The sequence below is a fragment of the Oncorhynchus mykiss genome, chromosome 9 (genome assembly GCF_057628025.1).
Source record: "Oncorhynchus mykiss isolate SJ-2025 chromosome 9, ASM5762802v1, whole genome shotgun sequence".
Lineage (NCBI taxonomy): Eukaryota > Metazoa > Chordata > Actinopteri > Salmoniformes > Salmonidae > Oncorhynchus > Oncorhynchus mykiss.
Window position 1 is genome coordinate 41,676,595 of NC_143030.1, and position 22,010 is coordinate 41,698,604.

Below are 22,010 nucleotides of genomic sequence, written 5' to 3' on the forward strand. Positions count from 1 at the left end.
AATAATAATGTAAAATGTATAATTATAACAACATCCTCTAATCACCTGGGGGCTCCCACAGTCAAAGCCACAGATCAGTGCTAAATAGAACCAGTTACTGAAAGAGAGAGAGATACACACATTTATTTCCACAGGGACGGGGGGTGAGACAGGGATGCAGCTTAAGCCCCACACTCTTCAACATATATCAATGAATTGGCGAAGGCACTAGAACAGTCTGCAGCACCCGGCCTCACCCTACTAGAATCTGAGGTCAAATGTCTACTGTTTGCTGATGATCTGATGCTTCTGTCCCCAACCACGGAGGGCCTACAGTGGCACCTAGATCTTCGGCACAGATTCTGTCAGACCTGGGCCCTGACAGTAAATCTCAGTAAGTGTTTTTTGGTGTCGCAAAAAAAGATCCAGTTCCCAGGACCACGGATACAAATTCCATCTAGAGCACACAAAAAAACGTTATATACCTCGGCTTAAACATCAGCGCCACAGGTAACTTCCACAAAGCTGTGAACGATCTGAGAGACAAGGCAAGAAGAGCCTTCTATGTAATCAAAGGAACATAAAATGCGATAAACCAATTTGGATCTGGCCAAAAAAAACTTGTGTATCAGTTATAGAACCCATTGCCCTTTATGGTTGTGAGGTCTGGGATCTGCTCACCAACCAAGAATTCACAAAATGGGACTAACACAAAATTGAGACTCTGCATGCAGAATTCTGCAAAAATATCCTCTGTGTGCAACATAAAACACCAAATAATGCATGCAGAGCAGAATTAGGCTGATACCCGCTAATTATCAAAATCCAGAAAAGAGAAGTTAAATTCTACAACCACCTAAAAGGAAGCGATTCCAAAACCCTCTATAACAAAGCCATCACCTGCAGAGAAATGAACCTGGACAAGAGCCCCCTAAGCACGCTGGTCTTGGGGCTCTCTTCACAAACACAAACAGACCCCACAGAGCCCCAGGACAGCAACTCAATTAGACCCAACCAAATCATGAGAAAACAAAAAGATAATTACTTGACACATTGGAAAGAATTTACAAAAAAAGAGAGCAAACTAGAATGCTATCTGGCCCTAAACAGAGAGTACACTGTGGCAGAATACCTGACCACTGTGCCTGACCCAAAATTAAGGAAATCTTTGACTATGTACAGACTCAGTGAGCATAGCCTTGCTATTGAGAAAGGCTGCCCAACAAAATGAGGTGGAAACTGAGCTGCACTTCCTAACCTCCTGCCAAATGTATGACCATATTAGAGACGCATATTTCCCTCAGATTACACAGACTCACAAAAAATGTGAAAACATATCCAATTTTGATCAACTCCCATATATCTATTGGGTGAAATACCACAGTGTGCCATCACAGCAGCAATATTAGTGATCTGTTGCCACAAGAAAAGGGCAACCAGTGAAGAACAGACACCATTGTAAAATGAACCTATATTTATGTTATTTTCTCTTTTGTACTTTAACTATTTGCACATCATTACAACACTGTATATATATGGGGCGGCAGGGTAGCCTAGTGGTTAGAGCATTGGGCTAGTAACCGGAAGGTTGCAAGTTCAAATCTGTCGTTCTGCCCCTGAACAGGCAGTTAACCCACTGTTCCTAGGCCGTCATTGAAAATAATAATTTGTCCTTAACTGGTTAAATAATGGTTAAATAAAGGTTAAAAAAAATAAAAAATATATACATAATATGACATCTGAAATGTATCTATTATTTTGGAACTTTTGTGAGTGTAATGTTTACTGTTAATTTTGTATTGTTTATTTCACTTTTGTTTGTTATCTATTTCACTTGCTTTGGCAATGTATACATATGTTTCCCATGCCAATAAAGCCCCTTAAATTGAATTTAAATTGAGAGTGAAGAGAGAGATGGTGAGAGATAGTCAGAGGAAGGGAAATGGATAAAAGAGAGAGGATGGGAGGACAGAAGGAAAATGGGGGGAGGGAGTCAGAGAAGCGCAGAGAATTGGAGGAAAAAGAAAGGTAGGCAGAGAGATAAGAGAGATGTGGGGGAAAGGAGGGAAGGTGTGAGTTAGGCCATCCACTTCTTTCACACCAATTTCAAATCACACCTCCTCTGCTGTTATCAAACCACATCACTCATCAAAGAGTGTGAACTGAAAATAAAGTGAACATTTTGCATGACATGTTTTGTCATGATTTCAACGAGAACAAGGGTAGAGGCACACACCTACAGATTCCAGAGAGATAGATCTCTTTTGGAGTATCCATTTCTCTCATGAGCATAGGGGAGAAGACACATCCCTGTCCAGCCGGACTGTATGGAATGTTTGGTGTATGATGAGGATGAGGTCACACAGTTCGTCAGACCTGCTGTGTGTGGAACCTCCTGTGAGTGTGTGTGTGTGTGTGTGTGTGTGTGTGTGTGTGTGTGTGTGTGTGTGTGTGTGTGTGTGTGTGTGTGTGTGTGTGTGTGTGTGTGTGTGTGTGTGTGTGTGTGTGTGTGTGTGTGTGTGTGTGTGTGTGTGTGTGCGCGCACAGTAGTCAGAGACACATGAGTCAGACATGGCGAGGCTGTCTGTTTGGCCGTGTGGTGTAACTGTGTGTGTGTGTGTGTGTGTTCTGTGCACCACCTGATGCATGCAATGCTCCTTCAGGGTCCTCATGTGTTCAGCTCATCACATGACAGGAGTGGCTGAGAAAGAGAGAGGGCTCTTTGTGTTAGGTTACGGTTTAGTAGCCCCACTCCAGTGACAGCAGCACACTCACCATTGGGTACACACTCACTCTCAACATAGCGTACACACCCACACACACATGCACACACACACATACAAAACACGCTTGTGCACAAACACATACCCATATCATATCACTCAAAAAAGAGTGAAGAATCTCATTGGATTCAGACAGACACTGGATACCACTGTATTTGTCAGTGTTATGGTGACCCCAATTGGTCAGAGAGGATACTGCACCAACCACTGTGAGACGACGCAGCATGCTACTTCAGGTACAATCATACCACCTGAATTTGGAATGGAGCAGTGGGATAGAACATATTCCACTGACCCATATTCCATATGGCATAATGAACAGGAAATGGGGGAGATGCCATGACGACAAAGCGTCCACTGTGGGGGATAGTGATGTCATAGACTGCCAATGGAGTGACCTCCCACCTTTCTTTCATACAGTATCCTGATTCTGCAAATTGGGACTTTTTCAGTTGGGGCAGTCTCTGTTATGTAGTGTGGTTGGTAAATGGTACACTGTAGCCTCGTTGTATGTGATTCTTTGTATATGAATAGTGTGTATTATAGTTTTTATGTTTCAGCCCTGCATGCAAACCATTGATTGTCTTGATTAGAGCACTTCTTCCATCACTCAGACATCACACTCACTGTTGGCCATACACACACATTGCTTTTCAATGTCACCAGATTTGGAACAGAATTTGTTCGGTACTTGTGGGGTTTCAGAGACACAAAGCCAGCCATCCTCATCAGCCCCTCTTTACAGAGAGGACTAGAGGAGGAAATCAGGCGTTTAGAGCAGAGCCCTGCTTGCAGAACTTTCGCATCTCTCCCACCATCTCTCGCTGGGATAGATTGTTTAAAAACTCAATGAATGGTCCTTTTGTTTCCATTCTACTTCTGTAAGATGGTTATTAATCAAAATTGTACGGTGGTCTAAAAATGCAATTTATAAACTTTGGACATTAGAATACAATAAATCCTTATATTTGTAGAATGACAGCTTCTGAATGGGACCGATTATTTTATTACTTGTATTCATCTGTTTCTGTATTTTGTATCAATTCTTCTTTTCTGAAAATCAATAGCGCTCTACATATTCTTGCCATATAAAACCATCCACGTGGTATAAAACTGTTGCATGAGACAAACGGGGCAAGTCTTTATGACTCATGGAAACTGGTCCTAACGGAGCATGGACAGGAAGTTACTGGGGGTGGAGAGGTCAAGAGTCACCCGGTTTGTTTGTATGTGGGAGTTTTTTTTAATACACAGCAGCAAATTATGGATAAAAGAGAGGGAAAGGACAGAAAAAGAGAGTAAATGGGAGAAAAAAAAGATCTAGAGAGTTAAAGAGATATAAAGGGGTGAGATGTGGAGAACAGAAAAAGAAAATGGAAAATAACAGGAAGAATAGAGAAGACAAAGGATGAGGGCAGGGAGAGAGGAAAAAGAGGGGGAGCCAGACAGAAGGTGGGGGTGGAAGAGTTTTGTGCATTGTGTGAAATTTGATCATGTCATGGAGTCTTTACAGACAGCTGGGAAGTCCCCCCTCATTCTGTTTCCCAGCTGGGGATCTTCTGAGGGGGAGCCTGCAGCATCAGACTGGCTCCAAAGTTAACTGTTCATTTACTTACAGTGGGAGAGTTTGGGATGAAAATACACACAGGACACTTTGTCTTTTTAGTCACATTTATTGATTTTAACCAGTATGACTACCTTTACACAGACATAACACCTCTCTATAGGAAAACAAAACAACACTTTCATAGGATTAGCTCAGCAGTAATACATTAGACTAAACTCATTTTTTCATCATTTAATTTTTTTCACTTTTTCAGCATCTCCAAAGTTATAGGTTTGTTTTCGATTCTGTGTAAAGGTTCCCATGACTGAAAAACATGCATATGACAATAAGTTGTAATCAATATGCCACTAATTATAATGCACATTATTGATAAGAATACAGTACTGCATGACAATCCAAATAAATACCAACATACAGATTAAGTCGTTATTTCATATAAAGGTATCAAACTCAATATGGATCAATACTGAAACACAATATGACAATATAAAGTTTGCACGGCTAGTGTATTATCACAATGCTATCGCTTCCAGCAAACAGAAAACTTTTATTTTCCTTGTAAAACAGCATTTAAATTGCACTTTGTTTTCTCCGTATTTTTCGCTTCTCAACCGTAATGATAACTTTTTACGCCTCAACAAACAAGCATTGGCTAGGATGGCACTATTCAAGCTTGTTGATGCAAAATCTGTTTTCTATTTCCTGAAATCACAACACTTTAATATATGATGTAAAAAAAAATATTCAATAGAAAAACAAAAACAAATCAAAGAGAAAATGCGCTCTCTGCACATTTGCCAACAATACTGTAGATATTACATTACCTTCACCATACAAAGCTAGAGATCATGTCGATGTTTCCAATAGTACACTGATCTGCCCAAACACATAGTGGTGCATGGAACATTTTGTTCAAAATGAGGCCAAAGGGATTTATTTTGGTTCCCAAAGTTTGATAATAAAAAAAAACTACATTTTCTCAATACCCCTGAATTTGCTGTTGGGATCACTGACCTGCAGAATTCAATACAATATCAGTTGAATTGAGCTAATTTCAAAACGATCATCTCACTCCTGCAAAAAGGGCTACTCCTCTTTGCATTTATTGCTGCTCACATAGTCATTCAACCCAAACTCCTCCCCTAAAAAAACAAACACAAAGTACTAGTCTACAATTCTCCCTTGAAACAATGAAAGGCACTACTGGTCAGAATGAAGAACAAAACAAACCCAAAGCAAAACCCGGGTAGCGCTTCAGCAGAAAGCCACAGCCCCAAACTACACCTTTCTCACTGATGTACGGCTTGTCTTTCTGATTCTTGAATCTTTTCAAACCTAAACGGTGTACCAGGATTTGGCACGATAAACAAAGAGAGAATTAAACCATTCCAATTTGGAATTTAATCGTTGCACTTGCAGAGAATTCTGTGAGCCAGTGATCCCTTATCAGTGTGACACCCTTGGTAAGAAGATGGAAAAAAACAAAATCATTTTGTCACTCCATTTTTCCCCCCCAAGAACTTCTTACCATTTTTTTTGAGTCAGAGCGTCGTCAAGTTTCTGTTAGCTTTGAACTATTCCTAGGAATAATAAATACATGAAAACCCCAGAATTAGCTCACCCTGGATTTTGTTTCAAACATGGCAGTAGAACATACATATAAAAACCAAACCAACAGCATAATAAAGCAATATGATGAGACATAACAATAAAAGGATGGTTATTCAGATGGATCAATTCTCAGAAGCACAATAACAATAGATGGACTCTGGTTTGCGGTGAGACTTTAGGAGAGTAAATGGTCTCTGTAGATGGTACAAAGAGACCATATACAGGAGGAAATATATTCCTTTTAATATATGTGTATACTTGACTAAATAAGTCACAAACCTTAGCACTACAAACCTTTCCTAGGTTAACAATATAAAGTTATATAATCCTATAATAAAAGTGCACAGCTTAAAGAAAACAAATCAACTAAAACAAAAAAAGATCAAACCAGACAAAACAGTTGGTTGATTTACATTGAGAAAAGACCATGGTTCCCCTGGCTTCTCATTGGAGGGATAACTCCGCCAATCACAAACTCTGATCATCCTTTCATGAGGAGGGCAGAGTTCACTGTACTTGTGAGCATCGGCAGCAGCGCGGGGAAATGTGAAATGCCGTGTTCATTCCCATGCATAGGACATTGAGGTCGTGCTATATTGCGAGTTAAAGGGCAACCGGGAGGAATATTGGATTTTCCTATCAGAGATTTCATTTGATCTTTTTAGTCTTGAAGTGGGTTTCATAATCTTGGCCTATAGGGCTATCTGTTTTCTGCACAATGAATGTGACATCGGCATTGTGAGAGGATCCTGTGTCGGAGGAACCTCCTCCGGGCAGAATTAAATGACTGCAAAACGGAGAAACAAAGAAAACATAAAAATGTGCATTACTGGTACATTTAGAGAGATGTTAACTTCCTCAGAAATGATTCCATTCCAATCAAAAACATGAAACAAGGAAGAGTAAAAAGATGTACACCGAAGGCCCAGTTAGTTACAGTAGCTACTAACTAGCGGTTGGTGCAAACTGGGTCAGTAGTGCTGAAGCAGACTGTCATATCAACATTGTGTCAATATGTTTCAGAGGAGCTGATATAAAAGCACTACTGCACGAGGAAGACCAGTGAGTGCAAGAAGCTGATGACCTCACAAGTACCATGACCTTTGACACCTCCAAAACATATGATGAGCCCCAAGAGTTTAATCCACACCCCAGAACCAGGTCAGTCATATGAGGGGCTTTCCTTACTGGCATGCAGGTTAATGAGAACGGGTGTGTTTTTTAGCGTGCAGGCGTTCAACCAATCAGGAATCAGACGAAGAGCGTGTGAGAGAACTCAAAGGTGAAGTGGGCGGAGCCTAAAGGCAGAGGTAGGAGGGAGCTTATTCTGGTGGCATTCTATTGATGACACCAGATAAACAGACATTGATTTCAAACTAAACCAAGAGAACTAGGGAGGGTCTCTCTAGCCACAATCACATCCTGGATTATGAAATATATAGATTATTCAGTGAATCTATAGTGCCTACACAAGGGAACAGGGATAGAAGGTCAACTCATTTGAATCAATGTCCACTGGTAAAATACCACATTTAGAGACAAAGTAGTCAAACAAAAACCTCATGTAAATACATTTGTCATCTTAGAGCATCTCCCTCAGAAAACCCTGGAACTCATTTCCCCAAACACAGTATCAAAATCATGTTCAGAATCGGCTGAGAGAGCTCGTCTTTCGGGTGCAGGTGCTTTTAAACACCAGTATTACTTCTCTCTCCTCTCCCACTCTCTACACCCAGAGCAAACTGACACAAACAAAGTGTGATTCTATCACTGTCGCTTAAGTGGAACAAGAACAGAATGGTGATTTCCCCTCCCGTGGAGGTTCTTCTCTGATGTGAGCGATAGCCTCGTTTCCGTACTGTGTGGCGTGACTAAAGGCCTCGTAGGGCAGCGCAGCACATACTCAACTCAAGCAGGGTTGAGGACGTCCCTCGTTCGGAGGAACCAAAGCTCTCCCTCTCCATACCCGAGAGAGGTGGCCTAGGAGTATCCTAGAAGATTAGAACCTGATTACGATCGTATTATTAAGAATATATAGTTTTAAAAAGCATAATTGAATTAATCTTCCAAGAATCTCTTCGCATCAACCCTGCTTTTAGCGCCACAAAGCTAATACCGTGTATGCATTACATGGATCTATCTAACACAAGCCCCACATCAGTTTTTTTAATCTGCCCGGCACTAGATTGCAAGGGTTAAAGCTTTTTTTTGGGGGGGGGGGGGTAATAAAGACAGTACATTGGTTGTCCTCTCACATCCACACAGCATCTCAGAAATGAATCTATTTGCAATATTTGGAGAAAACGACATACACACAAGGGTCTTTCACCTCAGTGTCGGAGCTGAGATTACACACACACACACACACACACACAGGCAGGGTTTCAGAACACACGTGCGCAAGGACGTTACCTGACAATATCCAGGGGTTTTCCCCACAATCCCCCTCTCTACTTAAAGGGAGAGTGGTGTTGTAGGGCGAGCAAGCTGCTGACAATCTAAAAAGAGAGAGGGGTTGTCATGACAACACAGCGACGAACCACACGTTTGAGACGTGAGGAGGACAAGGTTTTCAGCCACATACCCACACATAGTTCATTTGAGAGCTCAAAAGGGCCTCCCAAAAAAGAGAAAGAGAGAAGCAACAGGGAGAGAGAGGAAGAGAGATCAGCATTAGGCTGACAGACACAAAGACAGGGCTTTACATCGATATATAGATGTAGTTGATTTCAAGTGTTTGGGTCGACAGGCACTTTGCCGAGGGATATTGGTCGGTTTTGTTTGTAGAATTACGATCCGGATCTGGGTGCCATTGATTTTTGTGCTCTTTTAGGATCTTTTCTGTTATTACAAAAATCACCATCAATCAAAACTATATTGTATCTGTTCACAGTTATTTGATCATTTTCTTTCGTTCTTAAGTAATATGGCTGAGAGAATCCACCAATATGACATATACTAGGTCACATGGAATAGCCCTCTGTTTATTTCTGCAGACGTTAAATAACTGCTCTGGTTCAAATGTAGAGCCCTGTAGCACATCTGCATGTGCTGTGACACACCTGTTTACAGAGAAAAACTGTTATAAAGCTCAGTAGCATTTTCAGCTGCAATGCCATGCGATTGGACTGCCTGACTCTACCGCGTTGGTGTGCAGCTTAAAGGATCTTGAAATGAAACACCTGTGGTCTTAGGTGCTCCTTTACCGCCCACCTCCGACATCATTAATTATCAGCCAACCCGCTTTGAGAATTTTGAATTTCAGTTAGAAAATCCAGCAAATCACACTGGGCTCCCTAGCAACAGCAGGGGGAGTTTGCATATTGTTTTGTTTCATTTGTTAATGTAAACATTCATGAGCAACCTGATTGGTCAGTGGGTTGCTGGGGCTGGCTCAGTCCTGGGGGGCCAGGAGAGAGAGGGGAAGAGGAGCGGGGGCTTTATCGAAGGAGCACCAACGCCAACAGGCAAGCAAAACGAGGAGAGGACGTCAACTTCTGTCACATGATCCTAAAAGTGACACCCTCTTCACAAGTCCGCACCCCCCAAATGCATTATGGTTACCAGGCAACACACTCAGGGGGGGTCAGAACACACTAAGCACAAAAGCTGCCACCTTTTACATCATCATAAGTACAGCACCATGACGGCGGAAAGAAGTGACACCCCATAATATCCACAGAAGCCCAACGGCGGCCGGTTGAGGCCATATCCACATGCCATACATTATGTCTACTACAATCCCAAACTTCTAGGGCACACTGTACTGTACGGTACAGTACATACACAGCTGCAAGCGTTTACACTAGCAGGCGTGACTGGCCATACGTGGCCATAGGCATAAGTATGTACTATAGGTTAGACACACACCAGGCTGAGCAGGCAGGGAGCTAAGCGAGCATAGTAGGGCTCTTTAACACTAAGTCAGGGGAGGACCTCGGGCTCCTCCCCTCTGTACACAGCAGTCCCGTGCTGACAATGCAGCCGCTTCAGTCGCAGTAGATCTTGTACTTCTCGCTGCAGAAGACCACTGGGCCTCCCAGGATGCCGTTGGGCATGATGTTGTGCTCACTGGGGCGACCGATGCCGGCGCAGGTGAGCCCGTGACTTACGTGGGGGTTGTTGGCGGTGTTGGTCTGGCCGTTGGTGGTTCTGCCGTTGGTGGTCCTGCCTTTAGGTTTGCCCCCGCGGCGGGTCTGCTCGGTGTCAAACTCCAGGTCCTCCAAGCGCTGGGTCAGGGCTAGCTTCTGCTGGATGGCCATACGGAGGAGGGAGTTCAGGGTCTTCTTCTCATCCTCTGCCGCAGACAGCTGTCTCTGCATCTCATCCAGCTGAGTCACATACTCGTCACAGCTACAGTAGAAGGAGGGAGGGAGAGAGAGAGAGAGAGAGAGATCACATTAGAATAAGGCATTTGAGGCCTCCCGGGTGGCGCAGTGGTTAAGGGCGCTGTACTGCTGCGCCAGCTGTGCCATCAGAGTCCCTGGGTTCGCGCCCAGGCTCTGTCTTAACCGGCTGCGACCGGGAGGTCCGTGGGGCGACGCATAATTGGCCTAGCGTCGTCCGGGTTAGGGAGGGCTTGGTCGGTAGGGATGTCCTTGTCTCATTGCGCACCAGCAACTCCTGCGGCGGGCCGGGCGCAGTGCGCGCTAACCAGGTGTAGCCTCCGACACATTGGTGCGGCTGGCTTCCGGGTTGGATGCGCGCTGTGTTAAGAAGCAGTGCGGCTGGTTGGGTTGTGTATTGGAGGACGCATGACATTCAACCTTTGTCTCTCCCGAGCCCATACGGGAGTCGTAGCTACTACAACAATTGGATACCACGAAAAAGGGGTAAAAATAAATAAATAATAATAAAAGAAATAAAAGAATAACAAAATAAAAGAATAAGGCATTTGTCGCCAATGAGATTTCAGTCCATAAACATTTACTGCATTTTCACTAGCCATCCAATAGGTGGCAGTATAAACCTCCAGCCAAAGGCACAGTGACTGTGGTCTGTATGGTTCACTACCATTGGTAATGGTCTAGATCTCCAGTCTGACTGTTCATATTGTCTGTGGCTATTTCAGATGGATTTCACTGACCTTCAAGCCCACAGAAAATCAATGCAAGAAAGAAGGCTGGACCTACATTCGTCTTGACCTTTGACCTACTTCCCCAGTGCCCGTCTTCTCCACCAGATAAAGCCCAGAGCCTTGCCATCCGGCAGTCTACCATTTCATTAGACTATCTCTCCATCTCCCCCAGCACCACTCTCTTCTCCCTGGAAACCTCTCTGTCCTAAACTTCTTGTGCTGAGCGATAAGTGCTTTTTGAGGTCAGTTTGGTTTCGGTTTTGATACTTTTTTTAAACATGAAATGCACTATGTGGGTTGAATGCTGTAACATCACAGAATAAAACAATTAATACAAGTCACATGATGGTTGTGAATGCCCATTATTAACCATCATTTATTCACATTACGTTACATTAATAAAATATTTCAGCTGTTGTGTATATTCAATTTGTTTGATTTTATTTAAAGTCATCACCTCATCTCTATAGGGCTGCTATAGGGCTGCTTCCTATGCTGTCTGACAAAATCACAATTTTGTAGTATTTCAATGAAAATATGGCATACTTTTATGACTGCTGAACACTATCAATCACTTAAACCAGTGGTTCCCAAACTGGAAAGGAACTGAGTCCGGCTTTAAACGTACTCTTTGTTGTAATAGTAGAATGCACAAGGTGACATTACTAAATTGGGTAGTGCATCATCAGTTCCTCATCATGAGTCATGTTAGTCATTGCATACCTTAGAGAGCTATTTATAACTTGTCAGAAATGTCCAGATCAACTAGCCCATGTCAGCTAATGTTTTTTAGCAATTTTTGGGGGGCCCATAGACTTTGTCGTAATGTTCGAGTCACTTAAATATGAATAAACATTAGACATGGCAAAATGTATTGAATTGCAAGAACATTTGCTTTAAAACTGCAACATTTCTCTGCACCTTACAACAACAGTGTGTAGAATTGCAGGAAATATGTTTTAAATCCAAATAATTGAAAGGCGTAGGTGAAAAATAACTGAAAAAATAACTAAAATGTTGGTTAATGCTCAGCACTATAGACTTTAAACATCCTATTCAAGTAAGAACAATAGGAACTAATTTCACCCCCACAAGACTCACTTAGGACCTCATCTGTATTGCACTGGGCCAGTAGAACATGTAGAGATGTGTTTACTATTCACTAAAAGCCCAGCTACGCATGATTCACTTTGTACTGCTAATATCCAAACACAGTATGCATTATATATGAAGAGTTTAATGTCTGAACATACATCCCATTTGAATATATCCCGGAGTTGGGGTTCATGTGGGCTGTGTTGATGTTGACTATAACCCCTATTGGTGTAATTAACAATCATGAACAGCGAGGCTGAGGGCTGAGGTTGAAGCAGCTCTACCCGGACGTCTGTCTGCATGACAATATGAGGAGTCTGAGCACGGAGTAAGTTAATCGTAGATCACACACAAAGGAGGAACGCTTTAACCCAACTCCAAGATCCCCCCTGTGTCCCTTTAGGAGTGGGCTAAGGGAGAGAGCAAACAACAGAGGTGCAAAGAAAAGTATGGAAGAAATACTTCTAAACTCACCAAACCGAGATGTTCCTTCCTCTCGCTATCACTCAAACAACTCTCCCCACTCTTTCTCTAGCACCAGTGTAATATAACATCAAATATCAATTCTGCCTCTCACGTTAGTGTGAAATAGCACAAGATTCTCTGTATCTCTCTGACTCTCTCTCTGACTCTCTCTCTGACTCTCTCTCTGACTCTCTCTCTCTCTCTCTCTCTCTCTCTCTCTCTCTCTCATGCTATATTTAACTTATTTTTACCACTGTGAGCACTTAAGTGTGTGTGTGTGTGTGTTAGGGCCATGCAGGTCCAAAAAACTAGGTCATGCTGCCTGGAATGTAGAGGCAGGGGTTCACATCACTGTCCTTCATCTGCTACACCCTTCCTCTTTCATTATTAATCATTCTGCCCTTCACTCTCTCTACCCCTCTTTCCTTTCACTGCACCCTCATATTACATCTCTCCTTCATCTCTCTGTCATCCTCCCTCCATCCTTCATTTATATCGCCATCATCCTTCCTCCATCACACTGGGCCCCCCCCCCCCACCTGTCTCCATCCTGCTAACACAGCGATCTGAGATGACATTCCCCAGTGATAATGGTATCTCTGCAGAGATCTGTGCAGTATACCACCTTGCCTTCCAGCTGTCATTCAGCCTAACCCACATTGGAATGAAATTCCTGGCATCTCAGAACACTCCTTCAGTCCTACCTGCAGGACAAGAACAGTCTATATCAGGGGAATTAAAGGTTACTCTGAATCTAAATGTGGGACAAAAACACTCCCTGTTCTATCTGGTGGATTGGAATATTTCCTCTACACTTCCAAGTGTCAATTACAATCTACAATAAGTGGAAAAGACATTAGGAACACCTTCCTAATATTGAGTCGCACCCCCTTTTGCCCTCAGAACAGCCTCAATTCATCAGGGCATGGATTTTACAAGGAGTCGAAAGTTGAACTGACGTCTGTGCCCAGTGCGTCTTCTCATTGGTCACATAGGACCTAATGCTGCTATTCAGTCTCTCACTATTGGCTCATTGAAGTGTTGTGTTATTGCACATGGGCACTCCCCATGATGTATACATCCTCTCCCCCCACATACACAAACACAAACCCAGTCCCCCCTCGTGGGCGTGCAGTCGGACTCCCACTGGGGGACACACCCAGACAAAGGGGATCAGTGCAGCTTCATTTGACCCAGTGTGAGATGGCGAATGGGGGAGCGGGGGTTCCCAGGGGTCACAGTGCCCTTTAAGATGGACCAGCCATGCTGGGTGGAGGGTGTAAGAGGGCGTGGGTTTTCCCGGGAAAAAATACAGGCTTCCATTCTAGGGATGAAGGGATACAATGGGGCCCTTCTTGGCCTGATAGAGAGGGACTGGAGGGCCACAATGGCCCTGGGTGGCGGCTGGCCCTTTGTAGAAGAACAGTCTCCACATTCAGAGTAGTGTGGAACAGAGGCTCCATGTCTCAGATGATCTACAGTAGCCAGGGGTCACGAGACACACACAGGCGTACTGCACACACATGCGCTCAGAGTATAACGTGCACAGCATACACTCATATCCACACCCAAACATGTACTGCATGAAACACGATGAAACGTTCATAGGGAAGGGTATGGACTACACTGACAGGCACATACCACAGGGGGTTGGTGGCATCTTAATTGGGGACGACGGGCACGTGGTAATGGCTGGAGCGGAATAAGTGGAATGGTTATTATGAGCCGTCCTCCCCTCAGCAGCCTCCACCGGCGCATACGCCCTAAATATACTGACAAATGAGTGTGGAAACACAGCACCACAGCACATTTGTTTGTCACATGGAGTGTGAACACAGACACACACTCGCCTCGGCTGTTCTCTGGCTATGTGGGAACAGCATTGGTCATTGTGGAGGAGGATGAGTGAGAGGATTTAGGAGGGAGGAGAGGGAAGATAAAGAAGGAATAAAATAACCAACAATGAAAGTAAGAGCAAAATGGGAATCAGAGAAACACAAAGAGATGAGAGTGTGTGCCTGTTCGAATTGATTGGGGGAAGGCTGACTGATTCTTTGCATGTATAGTGCCTACTGCTAAGAGCAGGCATGTCCAGGCAGTGCTTCATTGGAGTCCGATCCTGCACCTCTCCATCGACTGTTTTGGTCCGGAATCTATTTGGCCGGATCCGGTAACTCTGGTGGCATGATTGTTTTTTCCTTCTCACTTTTTTAAATGTAAAAACTATAATAAAAGCGATCAAAGTTCATATGAGTTGCATCTTCGATAATTCTCCTGCCCCGGCCATTACCGACGAGTGACCATTGGGTGAGTCAGTGAAACTGGAAAGCATTTTAAGGACTCCAGCTCAGAACTCCCCCACCCCTCTCTCTCGCTCACCTCCACATTTTCAAATGAAGCACTGGTCTTAGGAATGGAAGAGACTGGGCCTTACTGTAAACTGATAACACAGCCCACAGCTGGAGTACAACACACATACACAAGTTGGATACGTACAAACTGACATAGAGTACACATATTAGGAACTTGCATTACACAAAAGAGTCTAACAGAGATTTGCACATTCAATCAGTCCCACTCCATTCACTCTAACTCTCTCACTCTGAGGCCACACACTCGAAACGAAGGCAGTCCACTGACAATCTCAGGAATCCCCAAATCTACATTTAAGTCGACAGAGTATGTCAAAGATGGAATAACCATGAGAAAGACTCTCAAATTAGCCCCATGTCGAGAAGCTGAAACGAAAGACTCCCTCTCTCTCTGTAGGGTAGAGGGCCTTGTGTTTTGCTGTGAGGATAAATGAGGGGAGCGAGGGAAGAAACAGGGGGAGTGTGGGAAACGTGGGTAAATCACATCCCTCTGCCTCTTAAAGCCTTTCAAGGAGCCCCCAACCCCCCCCCCCCCCCCCCCCCTTCCCCACCGTCATTCTATAGGCCAAAATTAGCATACCAATACGTACAGGCTCCAGAAGGACCTGAATGAACACTACCACAAATACCCAGGCATGTACACAGCCCAGAACATACTGAGGCCGCGTCCAAAATGGATCCCTATTCCCTATAGTACAGTGTATAGCGTAGGGCTGTCACGATAACAATATTGCGATACTCAGCGGTATCGTGGCAAAGAAACAAAACAATTTCCTATAGCACAAAATGTTACATACAGTCGGTTTTTTAAAGGACCAAAGAGTCTGCTTTGTGCTTTTTTTTTGTCATCGTAGCATCGCGATACTGGTCTCGTGACAACCACAATATAGGGGGTAGCAAAAACAGAACATTAATTATATCTAAGGCACATAGAAATCCCCATACAAGGTAAAGACTGAGGGATTTCCTGCGGACCCCTGAGCAGAGTTGAGTTATGTTGTGTTAGGAGCATCTTCAGTGTCTTACAACAGCAAAAAGGGACAAGGGAAAGGCACATTTCACATGCGTGCCTCTCTAGCGCCGCCATTTTCCTCTGTATTACATCTACCACCCTCGTTCTGCTGCTAATAGCCAGTACCTCTTAAAGAACACTTGGTTTGAAACCCTGATTGGTCAGTGAAAGTCATTCTAAGCAGAATGCCAGTCATTTTCAAAATGGCTTCCTCTGAGGTGCTCAGTGAGAGCTGATTTCCTCTCATGTCTTCAGAGGGATGGCTTAACACCCGCATCGACAGACCATCTGGCCCTGCACTGCACCAAATCGTTATGACAACAGAAACACACCCATATTTGCAGAGGAAGACAGCTTTCTCCGCCATGTTAATCAATAAGCTACTACAGTTATATAGAATTTCTCAATAAGACCAGCTAATGGACTGGGAGTGCAGATACACCGTGGCATTACTCCACTGTAAATATGAGGGGTGCCGAGTGCACACTCTCTATGGATAGAGCAGCCCTCCCTTCTCTCCTCTCCTTTCTGCACAGCTTGATTTGAGCTTTGCTGTAAGTGGAGGAGTCTTAAAGACAGAGCGAGACTGCCTCAGAGTTGCCATCTGGTTCAGGGAGGGTTTGCAGGAGAAGGGAGGACGCACTGAGCTCCACATCAAAACAACAGAGCAAACAAAGTACCACAAGAATGTGCAGTGGTCTACATGCTTGTATACAGCGTACACACATTGCACACACTCATAGTCACCACCCCCCCCCCCCCCCCCCACAAACACACACACACTCCTTCAGGAGGAAGACTACAGTACAGCGAGACTATGGTGAAACGAGAGTACATTGTATCTGAGGTAGTTATCCAGACCAGGTCGAGGTAGGGATTATAAGGGGAACCTTTGGCCTGCTTCTTATGGGAATCAGCAGGCTTAGCCAGCGAGGGGTTAACGTAGCCCCTCCATCTGATAAGCAGTCACTGGTCATAAAACACTGCTTCTTCAGCATAGTAATTACTACAGATTAGAGATGTGTCCGTCGTATGGCCATCCTCCACTGGCCCAGATTCACAAAGAAAAACAACACTCCTACTAAACCTGTCGGTTATTAAAAGCAGGCTATGTACACGTCGTTGGCATATGGTGAATATGGCTTACCGTGTGGTATTAAACACAGATTTACCTTGTGGTTGTCGCGAGTGTGGTCTTAGGATGGTGTATCGGTGGTGTTACCGCTAGGTTAACATAGTAAAAGTGGTCAGATGGACACTGGGACGGCGAGGTGTTTTGGTCAATAAATCTTTCCATTAAAATCTCGTGGCGACAGCGTTTTAGTTAGGCTAAATACATATGTATGTAAACAATATAACTGTATGTAAACATCATATTGTAATGGTATTGCTTTTGTTCATGCAGTGCTTTCCTTTTGGTACGATGGGTTTATTTCTGTAGGTAAGCTAGGTAGGTATATGTAGTACTTGTCTTGTAGTGTGGCAAACAAAGCATGAAAGAACGAGAGAGCCTAATCTCATATGCCCAGATGAATCTGTTATAGTATATAGACAGAGCACGTGTCAGAGCACTCTCTTACTGTGTGGCCAAGGTACTGTATGTGATAACATGTTTAAATGTGTGTTCTAAACTAGGAGTCTAATAGTGTGTTCCTAATAGGGCTGGGGACCTCACGATACGATACTTAGGTGCCGATGTGGCATGTATTGTGATTCTCATTTGCATTGCGATTTGGTGTTCCAAACATATTGCTCACTGTAATGTCTGTTTCAGAGAGACGAGAGGGAGCACGAGAAAATGAGTTTTGATCAGTCAGGGAAATGAAAGTTCTAAAAACATGTTGGCTCACTATTTAAAAAGGAGATGGAGAAGAAGAATGCATTTTGCCGCAGGTACAATTGACTAGCGCAAGCTTATACTACTTACAGTACCAAAAACAACTTTTTTTTTTTTACTTAAAAAAAATTTTTTTTTTTACAAATCGATTCTTGGGAGTCAAATATTGATATAATATTGCGATGTGTAACTGTCGCAATTTTTTTCTTCTCCCATCACTAGTTCCTAACTTGTTTTAAACGAGGCGCGTGACAATGTACTCCTCTTACCGTGTGGCGAACATCGCTCGGAGTGAGGAGAAGGTAGCGGCATCCTCCTTCAGGGCCTTCAGCTCGTTCCTCAGTTTCATCATGGTCTCCGTCACCATGGCCTTCTCGTTCTCATACTTACTCTTCAGGTTGGCCAGCGCCACCTCAGCCGTCTGTAGGGGGGACACAACACAACAACGGTCAGACCAACTAAAATGGGTCATTTTGAGTCTTTTTCCTGCAGCTTTAATGTCATTAGAGTCTGTTTTAGTGTGTGACCTTTGAAGGTTTATTTGCACAGCAGTTCGGTGGGGAGCTGGCTGGATTTAAAGACTACAGGTGTGTTTCTTTACGAGAGGCTTTTGTCTGAGAGTCAGATTCAGGAGCTGAGGAACACACACCCTCTTCAAAGATCTGACAGCAACTGGACACACAAACATTAGGGTTCTGGGCTGTTAGGGAGTGTCTGCTTTAGTAAGCTTTCATCTTTTTTTAAAACTCTATCACATAGACACACACAGAGACAGACACAGGCACACAGACACACACAAACACTCACGGCCACCAGCTGTCTCTCCCTGTTGTTTTGTTATGAATCTTGCTACGACAGCTGAAGAGGCTTTAGACAGCCACCTCCCTGCCTCAGTCTCCCGACTGATTCTTAGGGGAGGGAAATACAAAACATGGAGGTTCAGTATCTGACCTGCTTGTTGGCTTTGAGGACGGTCCTCAGTGTAGCAATCTGCTCCCTCTTGGTGCTGAGCAGGGACTTGAGTTTGAGGATCTCCTCCATGCAGGCCTCCATGTCCTTGTCAGCCACGGTGCCAAGCTCCAGAGACGCCACCCTCTGACGGGACAGCTCTGTGGTGCGGTCCACCGCCAGCTGCAGGTGCTTGATCTGGTCCCGGATGATGGCCACCAGGTTGTACACGTTCATTGGCTCCCGGGGCAAGGGGGAAGAGGAGACAGGGGACAAGGCGCTGTCGGCAGCATCGGGGACGGGGAACAGGCCCTTGGTGAGCAGGATGGGGGAGCGGCGGCCGCGACCTTCGGGACTCGTGCGCCCGCCCTTGCCCTCCTTGTAGAAGTCGAGCATGACGCGGTTGGGAGTTTCGTTGTTGCACATGCACACGTGGTTGTAGAGGGTGGCCAGCTCCTCGCTGAAGGTGACTAGCTCGTCCTGTGCCACGTTCAGGCTGCCTTGGGACTCGCCCGCCACGTCACTCACCTTTACAGATAGAAAGAGAGAAACTTTGTCAATTAATACAATTTGATCGAAGAGAGAAATCTGGTTTGCAAGTGTGAGGAAAAAGTACAAACAATTCCTACACAGAGAAAAGTGAAAAGAATTGACTACAGATAACCACTCATCAATATAACACCACAAAAAAACAACGTTAACAAGCCTAAGACATTAGGGGCACTGTATCATGGAGGGTGTTTCTCACCTTGCGGAGCTCCTTCGCCAGGACGGCCTTCTCCTCTCTCTCCACGCGGCTGGTCTTCTCCAGGGAGGACAGCTTCTCTCCCAGGGCCGTGACGTCAGTCTCCAGACGGCCTCGCTCCTCCTCGTGGCGTGACTGACAGGACTGGTACTCTGCCTTCAGGGTCTTCAGCTCCTCCTTTAGCTCACCTGCCTCCGACACCGCAACCTGAGACAACCAGAGGCAGAGTTAGGAATAGCCAGAGTTTTAGGAATAGCCAGAGTTTTAGGAAGACAGTAGCTTCAACATCTGTGTATATGTGTATACATGTTTCATTACCTTGTACTTGCACTCCAGGATCTCGGGCCCGTTGATGTCCACCTCGTAGTAGTCTCCGTCGTCGTTGCTGTCGCGCTCCTTCTCGTTGTCCAGGGCTGACTGGCGCTCCTTGCTAGCCTGGAGCCTCCGGATGGCATTGAGGTTCTCGCTGAGGCGGCTGACCTTCTCCTGGTGCTCCTCCAGGGCCCCGTGGGCCTGCTCCAGCTGCTTCTGAGAGTCCTGCAGCGTGGACATCAGAGACACCTTCTCACGCTCCATCTAGACAAGGGGAGACGGAGCATAAGACAGATGTATTCATTTGGTAAGTTAAGTAATGTTACAAGTGTCCGGACAGAAAAAAGACATAGACAGATGACCATTTAGGCATAATTATGCAGGTTTAATTTTCCCATTTCATTGTGTTTGTCCCTCTTCTTCTCTACCTAATGAATATGACTGTCTTAAAGGATGATAAAGGTGGTTGTTTTTCCAAATAACAGATAACATCTCTGGAGGTTTTAGGGTCTAACTGATGGGGCTGCAGTATAACATCTCTGGAGGTTTTAGGGTCTAACTGATGGGGCTGCAGTATAACATCTCTGGAGGTTTTAGGGTCTAACTGAGGGGGCTGCAGTATAACATCTCTGGAGGTTTTAGGGTCTAACTGAGGGGGCTGCAGTATAACATCTCTGGAGGTTTTAGGGTCTAACTGATGGGGCTGCAGTATAACATCTCTGGAGGTTTTAGGGTCTAACTGATGGGGCTGCAGTATAACATCTCTGGAGGTTTTAGGGTCTAACTGATGGGGCTGCAGTATAACATCTCTGGAGGTTTTAGGGTCTAACTGATGGGGCTGCAGTATAACATCTCTGGAGGTTTTAGGGTCTAACTGAGGGGGCTGCAGTATAACATCTCTGGAGGTTTTAGGGTCTAACTGATGGGGCTGCAGTATAACATCTCTGGAGGTTTTAGGGTCTAACTGAGGGGGCTGCAATATAACATCTCTGGAGGTTTTAGGGGCTAACTGAGGGGGCTGCAGTATGTTACCAAAGGCAGTGTTACCAACTACAGCATCAGAGGGCAAAGAGAGAACTGCCAATTCAGAGCCTAGGTGACCTTGGAGAAGTCTGGACTGGTTTCAATTCTTTGTTTGCAGAGGGACCACGGTCCACTTACACACGTAAGCGCTCACACAGAGCAGTGCAGGCCTCAGCAGAACGGAGCTATTTTCAGAGGCTGGGTGTGTGCCAATAATTAGTATCACATTCCTGTTTACATTAGTCTATTATTCAGCTGTGATGAATACGCCTCAATGACAGGATTTATAAAAATAGAAAATGGTTTAATTAATATCTATTTAGAATACTAGCCAAGATAGGTATCGGAAGGTACTTTTAGCTCTCAGCATACTGTATCTTTAAGCACAGTATATAAAAACATAATTATGTGATGATATGGACACTAAGAATACCACTTGCCATACCCCACCCCCCCCCCTTCTCCACCTGATCTGTCCCCCTCCCTAATTCTCATTGATGACCTTGACAAACTTGTTGGTAATGCCAAGCCATTTTGGATCTGATTGCATAGTGTGGACATGGATTCTACTGCAACCGAGGAGTAGGGTGACCTGCTGCGAGCGATTATTCCGTCTGTGATCGAAAGGACGAGGAGAGAGAGAAGAGCATTGGAGCAGCTGAATTGTTGAGTAAAAAGGTCTGGGTTTCCCTGCTGCGATTCACGCCAGTAATCTGTGGAATGGACTGCCAGAGGAGAAAAGACCCAGAGGGCTGCTTGACACGATTTTGGCTTAATGCTGTACACTAACACCTGCTGCTGCCCATGAGATTCAGTACCAAAGGACCAGAACAGGTTAAATGTCATGGTACTTATACTAAAGCAACACTATGGTAACATCTAGGCAACCCTGGGACAACATTAAAACATAATCGTGTTTGGGGTAGGAAGACCCAGGTCCTAAAGTCTTCAGTCTTTTCACCCACAGGTATCCAACCAGTACACACACTGTTAACCATGGAGACGGTTGAGGCGTTCTGATGTTCTGACAGATGGCCTAACCCTGTGTTTGTGTGTGTGTGTGTGTGTATGTGCGTGCGTGTGTGTGTGTGTGTGTGACATCCTGGGGGTGTGTCCTACAGGATTAGCTCCCCCTAACAGGATTCAGAGGCGTGCAGCCTGGCCAAAAGAGCCACTGGATCCAC

General features: G+C 44.7%; 1 protein-coding gene across 6 annotated transcripts in view; it reads right to left on the bottom strand.

Annotated features, from left to right (window-relative positions):
* Positions 1-4,415: 4,415 nt before the first annotated feature.
* LOC110531982 (protein bicaudal D homolog 2) overlaps positions 4,416-22,010 on the bottom strand; it is a 73,944-nt gene continuing 56,349 nt past the window's right edge. For 2 of the 6 annotated variants that reach the window (XM_021615537.3, XM_036987908.2), the window contains exons 6-10: positions 19,810-20,067; positions 19,495-19,698; positions 18,750-19,274; positions 18,068-18,219; positions 8,845-10,293 (exon numbers count right to left, since the gene is read on the bottom strand). In XM_021615537.3, the coding sequence (XP_021471212.2) occupies positions 9,930-10,293; positions 18,068-18,219; positions 18,750-19,274; positions 19,495-19,698; positions 19,810-20,067 (1,503 nt within the window). In that variant the 3' untranslated portion in view covers positions 8,845-9,929. Of the gene's footprint in view, positions 7,932-8,101; positions 8,439-8,844; positions 10,294-18,067; positions 18,220-18,749; positions 19,275-19,494; positions 19,699-19,809; positions 20,068-22,010 lie in introns of those variants that run through there. The other 4 variants (XM_036987907.2, XM_090184214.1, XM_036987905.2 and 1 more) reach the window with 4 other exon arrangements.